We start from the raw sequence: 12,401 nt of genomic DNA, 5'->3' as shown, positions 1-12,401 counted from the left end.
GACGAAGATTTCGTTCGTTTCATGTAGATACCACATTTTGGTTTTCCTTCAATTCATTTGGATCAATCCGATCCATTCGATTTGACTCATCTGATCTAGTTTAGTTTGATTGGTTTTTTTCGTTTTTCGAGTGGATTTAAGCGTACTATTCTTTAATATGATTTTAGAGCTCAATGAGAAGATTTTGAACGTTGTAGAAGAAAAAACATTATTTTCATAGGATACTCGAGATTGATTGACTAACAAATTTTATGTGAATTTATTAAATTGGTAGCATCATAAATTATTTAGTATATCAGTTTATGATTATCAGTCTCTTATATTAGGTTATTAACGTGGATAGTGCTATGGATTCGACAAGTAATTTTTAACAATGAAATAGTCTTTACTGACAAGGGTCTTCATAACATCGTAGTAGCAAGGTGTGGAACATGGGCAATCCCCTTATGATTACACAATATGAAAATTATTAGAAGATCACCGATTAATCTTCAGTGGTAAAGTGTTTTGATCAACAGAGTTCACATTTTATGTTTGAGAAGATGGTAGATATAAGGTCGTGCTCTAAATGTATATGATATGCAGTGTCATCCAATTATTAACCTCTAATAGTGAACTTGTCTAAATTGACAAGGATTTACGTAAGAATGAAGTAGTTCCGATAAAATAAATCGATCTTCGTTCATTGTCAGTTAGTAGCCGTCTATTGACTAAATATTCAAAAGGCGAGTTGTTACGTGTATATATGTAACTAGTTAACATTTCCCTCCACTATTATTTGGTTTTTGAAAATTGTGTTTTTTTTATTAACTATTTGGTACAACAATTTTTGTGAGACTGAGTAAAGTAGAGACATATAAATGAACCGAGATCACATTAGAATAACAGCAATCTTGGAGATAGGATAACTAAGAAAGATTTGAATGAAAATTAAAGTTACTACTCATACTAATAAAGTGCACCTTCCTTTTCGGTGGCTCAATCATAGGAACTCAGCGGTGAAACAACTTGTGTTGATTTGTGGGAGATAGTTTTCACTCTTAACAAGCAAAGAGTAGTATAACAGCTCAAGCCCACTATCCTTAACACCACTGCTAATATATATTGTCCGCTTTGACCCGTTATGTATCGCCGCCAACTTTACAATTTTAAAACGCGTTTACTAAGGAGAGGTTTCTACACCCTTATGAGAAATGTTTCATTTCCCTCTCCAACCGACGTAGAATCTCACAATCCACCTCCTTGGAGGCCCAACGTCCTCACTGGCACACCGCTTGGTGTTTGTCTCTTATACCATTTATAACAGTCTAAGCCCACCGCTAGTAGATATTGTCCGCTTCGACTCATTATGTATCGCCATCAGCCTCCCAATTTTAAAATGCATCTACTAGGAAGAGATTTCCATCATTCGTTCTCCTCTCCAACTGATGTGAGATCTTCGAAGTAGGTAGAGATTTCTACACTCTTATAAGAAATGATTCGTTCTCCTCTCCAATCGATGTCAGATCTTAAAAGTAAGTAACGTGATCATGTTATATGAGATGCAACAAAATGCTAAAGCAATCCCGTACCAAATCTAGGACATGGGACGTCACCATCTCTATATTTTCTAAACAAATATTTGAAATTTTAACCGAATTCAAAAAAACAAAAACAATTTTTTTCAAAGTAAAGGTGGAATATTATTTTTTAGGTTTTTACAAAAGCATTATACCACAAATAAAGGTGGAACATTCCAATAAAAAGAAGTTATTCAAAGAATATACTTTAATATACAAATCAAAATCCCATGTATCTAAAGCAATCTCCCTCTCTTTCCCTCTCTTGAAAAAAGCCTCTTTTATTAGCTATCCATTGAAGCAATAAGCTTGAGCTTGTACCAACACAACACAACCATCCCTCTCTTTTAATTCAAAACAAACGATCCCACGTCGTCAGTTAGAAGGGTGTGAAGACCTCTACCTAGTAGACACGTTTTAACTAACTTGAGGGAAAGCTCAGAAAGCTCTAGCAGTGGACTTGAACGGTTACAATATTAATATCTGTAATGGATTCTACCGATTATGGTCGGGTGTATATAAAAAGTATTTTTGTTTTAAAAAAATGTCTCTTACTCTCTCTCATTTATAAAAAAGACAATCTTAGAATCCCACTTTGCTAGAAAAGACTCAACCCCATCTCTTCTCTCTCTCTCTTTCACTTCCATCTCCAACACTCGAAGAAGCAAGAACAAGAAAACGAAGAACATGTCTCCATAAAAAAACTCAATCAAAACAAGAACATGGCTCTACACCCACATGAACACACAACCCAACGCCATCACAACACTCTCTTCTTCCTCCACTGCACACACCAACAGCACCAACAACAACAACAACACCTGCAAACAGAGGACCCCATTTTCCACGACAATGGCGGCACCCACTTTCTGGAACAGACGACCCATTTCGTTGCTTGCGAAGATGAAGAGCTTGGTTATTTGTTAGCCAAAGAACGAGATCAGAATCTCGTTTTGGAGCGCTTAATTGAAAGAGACGCAGCTCTGTCTCTGGCTAGAACAGAGGCCATCGAGTGGTTGCTTAAAGTTAATACCTTTTATGGCTTCTCCTCTGTCACCGCTCTCTTAGCCATTAATTACCTCGATCGAATCCTCTCTGGTCCTCATTTTCAAAGAGACAAGCCATGGATGCTTCAACTTCTTGCAGTAACTTGCATCTCTTTAGCAGCCAAAGTCGAAGAAATTCGTGTTCCTCTTCTTCTTGATCTCCAGGTAAAAAAAATCAAATTTTACTCAGAACCCATTAAAGTAAATCAGTTTCTAAAGATACCCATTTCGTAATTTTGCAGGTGGAAGATTCAAAGTTCATATTTGAGCCAAAAACGATACAAAGAATGGAGCTTTTGGTGCTGAGTGGTCTGAAATGGAAGATGCATCCAGTGACCCCTGTTTCGTTTCTTGGCATTGTAACGAAGCGGCTTGGGTTGAAGAATCAGTGCATTGAGAGGGAGTTTTTCCGGCGCTGTGAGCGTATTCTTCTCTCTCTCGTCTCTGGTAAAGTTAAAACCGCCATTGTTGATCCATAAAGAAAGCTTCTTTTTTTTACCATTTCATATGTTTTTTTTTTTTTTTTTACTTTTTCCTTTTTACAGATTCGAGATCAGTGGGGTTTCTTCCTTCTGTGATGGCTGTATCGGCAATGGTGAGCGTTGTTGAAGAGATGGGTGACTGTAACTGTTACTGTAACCCATTGGACTTTCAGGATCGCCTTCTTAATGCCCTCAAAATAACCAAGGTTTTTGTTTTTTACCCTCTCACTTTTTTACCCTCTCTTACCCAAAATCTCCTTCTTTTATCTCATCTTCATAAAAAAGATAAAAAATAAATTTAAATTAAAAAATATATTGCACCCACCATTTTATTTGGGCTTAAAAAAATAATTAATATGAAAATAAATAGTCAAATAAAAATTGCATATGATTGGTGAAATATTTCACTTTTGATATAAATAAATAAATAAATGAAGAAATAAAATATTTATTATTATTGTTGTTGTGAAGACTTTTTATTAAAATTTTATATTGAAAAACTTTAGAAAAAAAAAAAGCAATTATTTTAGTTTTGAAAATTTCAAAATGTATTTTTGTCCACAAGCTTCTTAAAAGCATCTGAATTTTCTTATTATTTTTATCATATAATTTAATATTTATTTACTCCAAATATCCAAAAAGTCAAAGTTATATAAAGTTAAAACCTAAAATGATTATTTTTCAATAACTTCCACTAAACTCAAAAGCTTAAGTCGATAATCGGATAATCTAAGAACGACCCGTCTTGACAAATGCAGGAAAGATCGAGGAAATGCTGCAACGTGATAAGGGAGATAACGAAATGGGAAATGAAAGCGAACCGATCGGGAAAGAAGAGGAAGCAGAACGAGGAGGACGAAGCGGAGGAAGAAGAAGACAACGACGAAGAGAGATCAAGAACATCATTAGAAACCGAAACAGAATCAGAATCAGAAGGAGGAGGAAGCCCAAATGGAGTAATGGAAGGCAATTTCAGCTGTGAAAGCTCCAATGATTCGTGGGGCATAGAAGAAGTCACAGGGTGTTGTTGTTCCAAAAGAACCAAAAGCAGTGAAGAATCATGAATTATGCATATTTTGAATGGGAAAGACAAAGGAATTAGCCATGTTTTTGGTTGATATGTATGTAGAGAGATTAATTAATTAGTGAATGAATGAACGAACGAATGAATGAAGTTGGTGAGTGATATTAATTAGAGTGGAAAGGGGAAGGCCACACATTGTCCCACCACAGATTTGGGAGTGTGTTTGTGTTTTTCGTCTGCATGTGGGAACAGGGCCACTCTGTCGGCCATATTCATTATGTTCCAACATTAATATCATCTTCACCAACCCTTTCTTCTTCCTCTTCCTCCCTCTTAATTTAACTCGATTCGTAACAGTTTGCTCATTGATGTTGCGCGTAACCAAGTGTTCTCGTGTAACGATTTATGACATGATTACGTTACTTACTCATTTGTTTTAAGAGCCAAGAGTATCCTCATAATCCAAAACATGTCATTTCAACATGTTTTGTCTTCATTCACTGATTTCTAGAAAAATTTCCCAGATGTCACCTAAACATGCAAAAACATGCTTAATTTTTGAGTTTCTATGTCTGAGCCACCGAAAAATGGAGGTGTATTTTGTTGGTATGGATAGTAACTTTCAATTCTTTTAAGACCTATGATGTTCTCATAATCGCTCTCTTTCGGATGTGATCTTTGTTCATTTATGTACGTCTCTACCACTCAACTGTCATATTTCAACACGGAACAAGGGAGACTTCATTTTTCTATATAAAAGAAAAAAGAAAACATACGTTGATTCTAATCGATAAAGGAATATTGATTTAATGAAGAAAATACTTTATTAATTTACGAAATTTAATACTTTATAATATTGACTCTACAAATTTTATTTAAAAAAATTGGTCCTTTTTCTCTCTCCTGAAGGGGTTTCTCTCTCTAGAATTGACCTTAAAGAAAGAGCTTAAATTGAGTGGCACAAGAGTGGTTGTGGAGGGAGAAGACCTTACCTCCTTATAACCTAATCTCTCTCACCTTTTTCTAAACTAAACCCATCTATTTTTTTTGGGAGTATTTAGCGTTTATTTAATCGAATGATTTAACATATACTATAATACCATATAAAGGAAGAGTATATGAATGAATCGAGACTACATCCAGTCGCGATCATGAGAATAGAATGGTTAAGATATATGTAAAAGAATGGAAATCATTACGTATACCAACAAGGTGCACCTTTCTTTTTAGTGGCTCAGTCCTAGGAATTTCATGGTTAAGTGTGCTTTACTTGGAGAAATTCTACGGTGGGTCACACCCTAGTAATTTTTCTAAAATACATGTGAGTGAGGACAAAGCATGCTGAAAGAACTCGTGTTGGTTTGTGGGGATAGTCATCACTCTTATAAGCAAGAAGTAGGTAACGTGATCATGTCACAGGAGATGCTAAGGTCTCCCTAGCAAACGCGTTTTAAAAACCTTGAGAGAAACTCGAAAAGAAAAGCCTAAACAAGACAATAATATCTACTTCCGGTGAGCTTGAGATGTTACAAATAGAATTACATTAGTTAAATTTACAGTTTAACCCATTCTTCTTACTTTAGGTTTGGTACACTCTCCATACCCTTCATAAATTCGGTATTTATATTTCCCTCCACTTCCGACTTTCATTTCTTGTCATGTTCTTGTCTTTCAACTACAATCAATTTTTTACATGTCTACCGTTTAAAATCTTACCTTTTGCCTCTTTAAAAAATATTATCCAAAGTCTTTCCTAATTAGGTCTATATATAATGATAATATAATATTAGTTCTCGAGTAAAAAAAAATTAAAGATTTAAATCTCTCGCACCCGTACCTAAAAATGTAAAATTATGGATAATAGGTTCGATATGTAATAATTAAATGCAATATTGATTAAAAAAACCCACTTTTGCTTTTGGATCCCTCACTTTTTATTATTTTTCTCAATGCCCTTTACCTTTCGTTATTCACGTGCCTACCTTCATTCATTCACACATCATATTCAAATTTATAAATGATGATCTAGTTTTGCTGTGAAAGTTATCTCGTTATAATCAAATAAATTACAAGGATATATAAATAGTAATAAATGAAAATACACCAAGGTAAGAATGCGGTAAATTATAATTTAGTATCAAATATCCTCAACGAACCCCTATTTTATATCTACTCTTTTTTTTCTTCTTCCAAAAGTTAATATTTTATTTGTTCGATACGGTTTGAAAACTTGAGTTCCTTTACGGGTAAGAGTGCCTCTCCTTTCTTGGAATCAAATTTAAATTTGGTATGAATCTTTTATTTTTTGGGAGATGCAATTTTTAATTATTAAAAAAGCGTTGAAATTTAATTAAAAAAAATGAAGGGTACAAAAATTGAGGTTTTGAAAATTTGGGATCAATTAATAAATACTTTTATAATATGGAAAATAAAAAATAAAAATCTTATTTGTTTCAAAATGTTTTAAATTTTTGAACACATTTCAAAAATAGGTAATACCCAAAATAGAAAATTTGATAGCAATAAATATGCATGAAATTGGGTAATAAATGTTTGTTTGTTTATAAGATTAGAGGAAGTTAGGTAAATTATTAAGCTCATTAATACCTACATAATAAAATAGGGGTTAATCTAAAAAAATGTCACAAAAAAGAACAAAATATATTATAAAAGGCGTTTTGGAATTATATCCATGTTGTCCATTCATGATGTAAATTTGTAGTAGTGGGTTCTCAATGGGTGATTCCCTTTTGGTTTTGTTCTATTTGCTTTTTGGGTTTCATTTCTTTTAGCAAGAGGAAAGAAAAAAAAGGACAAAAATCCCTTCTTTGTCTTTGTGTTTCTTCCCACATTCTAACCCGATCAATTCGAATCATAAAAGTTGTGTTGGGTTAGCTTCTTTTTTCGTTAGGGTTGGGTTGAACTTTTAAAAAATTAAAAAATTCAAGTCGGTTTGAGGACTACTGATGGAACAACTAAACCAACCTGAAAATAGAGTTACAATCCAACTCAATCCTACTCTACCTTTAAGATCATTAGAAGGATTAAGAATATTTGACGTTTATAACTGAGGTTAGTGATGCATCTTGACGCGTAAATGTTTGATATTTGAGTATGATGAGATTTAGTTAAAAATTAAAAAAAAAACCCGACAACCCAACTCGAAAATGGAGGGTTGAGTTGGGTTGGGTTTGATTGTGGATTCTATTAGGGTTTCGTGAGTCACTAACTCAAGCAACTCAAAATTTCAAGTTGATCTAAAAGATTTCTCCAATCCAACCCAACCAGTATAACGTCCTATGTTCCATGAACAATAATAACAATAAAATCTTGACCTTTATATTGGATTTGAGAGAGAAAGGGGTAGTGGGTTTTGGTTAAAATGGAGGAATTTGGGAATATGAACAAAGTTGAAAAGGCAAAAGGTGGGAAATTTTGAATTTGGGAGACAAAATGTTTGGTAGTGTGGGGAAGATCAAATTTTGGTCACTTTTTTTCTTCTTCTTTTACTTTAGGGATGGTTGGTTATGCATACAAATGCATGCTATTCCCATCATCATTCATTAGAGGGTAAAAGGAACACAGCTTGCTCCCAACAAGAACCAAAGATTATGAGGCTCACATTGTGTCCCCTTCTCCAATAATTGTAGAATAATATTATTGAGAGCTTTCAAACACTTTTCTTTCTTCCCTTTTCCATAAATCAAATACTTACAAATTCATATCAAAATTGTACGTATCGATTAATAAATCTCTAACACTTCAACCCCACCACTAACAGATATTGTTCGCTTTAGCCCTTCAACCCCACCACTAACAGATATTGTTCGCTTTAGCCTGTTACGTATCGTCGGAATGTGTCTATTAGAGAGAGGTTTCTACACCCTTATAAAGAATGATTCGTTCTCCTCTTCAACCGATGTGGGATCTCACAATCCGCCCTCTTTGTGGGCCCAACGTCTTCGTTGGCACACCACCCGACGTCTGGCTCTAATAGCATTTATAACAGCCCAAACCCACCACTAATAGATATTATCTACTTTACCCTGTTACGTATCACCGTCAGCCTCACGGTTTTATAACGCGTCTACTAGAGAGAGGTTTCCACACCCTTATAAAGAATGATTCGTTCTCTTTTTCTACCAATGTGGGATCTCACAATTCGCCCTCCTTGTGGGCTTAGCATCCTCGCTAGCACACTGCCCCGTGTCTGGCTCTGATACCATTTGTAACAGCTCAAACCTACTGCTAATAGATATTGTCTACTTTAGCCTGTTACGTAGCACCGTCAGCCTCACGATTTTAAAACGCGTCTATTAGAGAGAAGTTTCCACACTCTTATAAAGAATGCTTCGTTCTCCTCTTCAACCGATTGAGATCTCACTATCTGCCCTCCCTATGGGCCCAGTGGGCCCAGTGTCCTCGTTGGCACACCATTAAGTGTCTAGTTCTTATAGCATTTGTAAGAAATTTGTCTACTTTAGCCCGTTATGTATCGCCGTCAGCCTCAGGGTTTCAAAATGCATCTACTGGAAAGAGGTTTCCACACCCTTATAAGAAATTATTCGTTTTCCTCCCCAACCGACATGGAATCTCACAAAAACTTAAAGAACGTAGAGGAACAGAAACCAACCCATACGAATTACTTTACAAAATGATCGAGGTAACAAATATGTATACAATGTTAGGGTTTAGGTTATAATATTTAGAAGGAAGGTTGAAGATAAACTTGGATGAAGGTCAACAGAAATGAGAGGTGAGGAAGGAAAGTATTGTTCTTTATGAAAAGAAAAAAGAAAAAAACACATCTTTCCATTGACTAAGCTTTGGTCTTTCTCATTTGTTAATCAAATGATTTAAACTTCAAATCCCACATCGTAAATGTTTCCCTCTCACGATCTTTGTCTCTCTTGGTGTGTTTTTTTTTTTTTTTTTTTTTTCTCTTTGGTCTCTCATGCACAGCCTGTAAAGCTCAAAGGACAGCAGAAGATCCATCCATGGTGGCCCTCTTTCTCTCTCTAAAATTCAGCTAATTTTCAACCGAAGGAGAGAGAAAATTGATCCATGGGTTAATATATTTATATGAGCAACACCACAAACATATACAAACACTTCACACTTTCCTAGCCTGTCCCATTCTTTGGCTCTACCTACCACAGACCACTGCCCCACTCTACACAAACTCTAGATTATATATGTCTTTTCCGATTCGTGTTTAATAGATTCTTAAGCTTTAAAAAACTATCGAGTAAATTTCTAAACTTTCAATTTGAAAATCTTGAGGGAAAGTTCGAAAGGAAAAGTTCAAAGAGTACAATATCTGCTAGCGGTGGGCTTGGACTATTACAAATGGTATCAGAGCCAAGCACCGAGCGGTGTGCCAGCGAGAACGCTGAAAAGGGGGTGGATTGTGAGATCCCATATGATGTTGGGCCCTAGGAGTAGATTGTGAGAGTTCAAATCGGTTGGAGAAGAGAACGAAACATTCTTTATAAGGGTGTGGAAACTTCTTCGTAGCAGAGGCGTATTAAAATCTTGAATAGAAGTCCGGAACAAAAAGTCCAAAAAGAATAACGGGTAACGGTGGGCTTGAGTTATTCTTATTGACTCATATAATAGGTATTGAAAATGATAAATAAGCCCCTAGCTCAATGAATCTTTCTTACAATCGTAACTTAATTTTCGTGTCTAATAAAATTATTATTTAATACGAAATTTGAAAGAGAAAGAAGAGTGGGAAATGAGTATCACAAGTTCGAGTGAAAGCTGCTGTTCTCATGTCCTTCGGTATTGACATCATAAAAATAAGAAAAGAAAAGGTGTGTCTTAGATACTCATAAGTTCTGATATATGGGTCCCTTTCTAGAAGAAAAATCAATTTCACAACAAATTTTTTAGCTTCTTTACTCCTTTTACCACTTAGACTGGCTTATATCTGCCTTTTAAGCATTTGCGGGCTCCATGCGAGCGTGCTGCGAGAGTCACGTGTAGAGAGAGTTATGGGTAGAGAAGTATTACAATCCAATTCCGTTCATACTAGAAATTAAAACCAAGATCATGATGATGAAAGGATAGGTTCCAAACATGATTGCATGTGTAACGACACTAATTTTTTTAAAGGAAATTAGAACTGTCTACTGTAATTGTGTGATATAATCTTTTTATGCATAAATATTTAAATAAAATAATTCATAAAAACGATTCTCCGACTTATACGTTTAAATAAAAGTATTTTAGAGTAAAACAAAAGAAATATTCAAAGTAGGTTAAAATAAAACAAAAGGAAAATATTAAAAGAGTAATGATCTATACTAACTTAAAGTCTACGACAAATAAGTGCAACTACTCTACGTAGGTTCTATGGTCTTTGATGCGATGCTGCTGTCAATTGTACAAGAATGTCTTGCCTTTACCTGAAATATAAAAGTAACACGTGACTTGAGTATTTTAAGAAATACTAAGTAAGTGACTCAACTGTTGGAGTTAGGAAAATGCAAACACATGTAACAATGAGACCTATCATTTAAAATTGTATTTCTCTTAGGCGGCTTTCCAGCCCGAGCTATTGGACATGTATTTATTACTCTATACACAGTCCATACGTGCGAATATGGACACACCAAACAGTTCACACACCCTCTGGGCCTCATGCTGGTCGGGCTAGCGTCTGTGACATTGTTGTTGGACACTCAAAAGAAATAGCGACCGTCGTAGCATCATGTTAACCATGATGATCATTTTCATTTTCATAATGCATGCATCCATACTCATCATAAAGGAAAATATCCCGATGCATGTGAATATACATTACGCCAGAGGTCCCAACATTTTTCATAGTAAATAACTCAGGTAAGACAACCCCTCCACCTTCTTCATTTCATTTATAACATAGCCTTCAAAACATGTACCGGGGGTTGTATGTCATAGGTCTTCTTGTCTCAAAACATTTCATTGCATGTCATACATATTACAACATAGCATGACGCTTCATAACTAATCATAATTTATCAAGGCATAATATGACTTCTATTTGTATTTTAATGTTATTGAACATATGTGGGCATATCATATAACAAACCATATCATATCATTACAACATATCGTATTGTAATACATCACGCTATACCACATGATATTCGACATATCATATCATAAACAAAATACACATATCAAACATATGACACGTGCGGGTTACTGGACATGTGTCATCATGCATAACACAAATCTTCTAACCATACCGATAGTGAGACCACTTACTTAGTTGACCTTAGCCAAAGTTCTATCTAGTTCCAAATTTGTTTGCTTTCATCCTAAAAATTCGTTCTTATTTCAGAGGTTTCACCTATTTTAAATATTCACTTAACTCTTGCGGTAAAAGTCAAATAACATGTTTTCATTTCTTCTCGATTGTGTCTGATAGTAAAATTTAAATTAAAAAATATATGTCAATATTATTTTATAGTGCTTGGATTATTATTTATTATAATATTATTTTCATACAAACCATTTAAACAGACAGTTTTTTTTTTTTTCCTAAATAAAAGAAATTTAACTCACCTATTGTGACAAACTCTTCAAATCTTGGAGCCACATCCCTTAAATGTGCATAAAGACCATTTTTGTGTTTCGGTTTGGTTTTGCGAAAAGGAATTACTAATACTCGTTAGTAAATGTATTCTACTGAAGAAATTGTGAGCGGTTAATGGAGAGGTGAGAATTCGTTAATGGTTGTTACCATTAGGTTAGATCAGGTCATTTTTATTACTTTGAACTTCGTGGTTTCGCTTCCACTTTTTTTCCATTGACATTTACCTTTCCAAACGTTTAAGTTTATGATATTGTGTATGAAATATTTTTAATGTTTTTTTCTTTTTGTTTTTTTTGTGCACATTAAGCATGTCATGCATTGCATAAGTGACGATCTCTATTTTATTAGAAAATAGAGTCGTTACAAACGAATATCTCAAACCTTATCATCGATCCAAAATCAAAAGAAAATAGAGGGAAATTGCACGAATTCAGTCCATGTCCTTATCCTTCCACTATCGCCAACCGTACTTCCATAGCGTCGATGACTACTTTTTTTTTATTTAATATTATACAAAGACTTACAATTTTTTTTCGTAGCGTCAACTTAAAAAAAATGAATAAATGTTAATTATAGTTTGATCTATTTTTCTATTAAGAGAAAGGTTGTCACTACATGCATGATATGTCTAATATGCGTGAAAAGTTAATTTAAAACATTTCATAAATGATGTCATGAACTTAAACATTCATAGAGTTCTTT

The 12,401-nt window shown here is 34.5% G+C and overlaps 1 protein-coding gene across 1 annotated transcript; it reads left to right on the top strand.

Moving 5' to 3' along the window:
• Nucleotides 1–2,145: 2,145 nt before the first annotated feature.
• On the top strand, nucleotides 2,146–4,430 carry LOC111793661 (cyclin-D3-3). Its single transcript, XM_023675647.2, has 4 exons — nucleotides 2,146–2,770; nucleotides 2,848–3,052; nucleotides 3,151–3,293; nucleotides 3,846–4,430. The coding sequence occupies exons 1-4, from the start codon at nucleotides 2,282–2,284 to the stop codon at nucleotides 4,149–4,151; spliced, it is 1,143 nt and encodes a 380-aa protein (XP_023531415.2). The 5' UTR covers nucleotides 2,146–2,281; the 3' UTR covers nucleotides 4,152–4,430.
• Nucleotides 4,431–12,401: the final 7,971 nt, after the last annotated feature.

Source organism: Cucurbita pepo, chromosome 4 (assembly GCF_057944985.1).
Source record: "Cucurbita pepo subsp. pepo isolate OVF chromosome 4, ASM5794498v1, whole genome shotgun sequence".
In the NCBI taxonomy this organism is placed as follows: Eukaryota; Viridiplantae; Streptophyta; class Magnoliopsida; order Cucurbitales; family Cucurbitaceae; genus Cucurbita; species Cucurbita pepo.
The sequence above is the reverse complement of the archived record's forward strand: the minus strand, read 5'-3'. Positions and strand labels throughout refer to the sequence as shown.

Coding starts and splice junctions, on each gene's coding strand:
- LOC111793661 (XM_023675647.2), top strand. CDS start 2,282: ATGGCTCTACACCCACATGAACACACAACCCAACGCCATCACAACACT. Junction 2,771..2,847: donor CTCTTCTTCTTGATCTCCAG/GTAAAAAAAATC, acceptor GTAATTTTGCAG/GTGGAAGATTCAAAGTTCAT. Junction 3,294..3,845: donor ATGCCCTCAAAATAACCAAG/GTTTTTGTTTTT, acceptor TGACAAATGCAG/GAAAGATCGAGGAAATGCTG.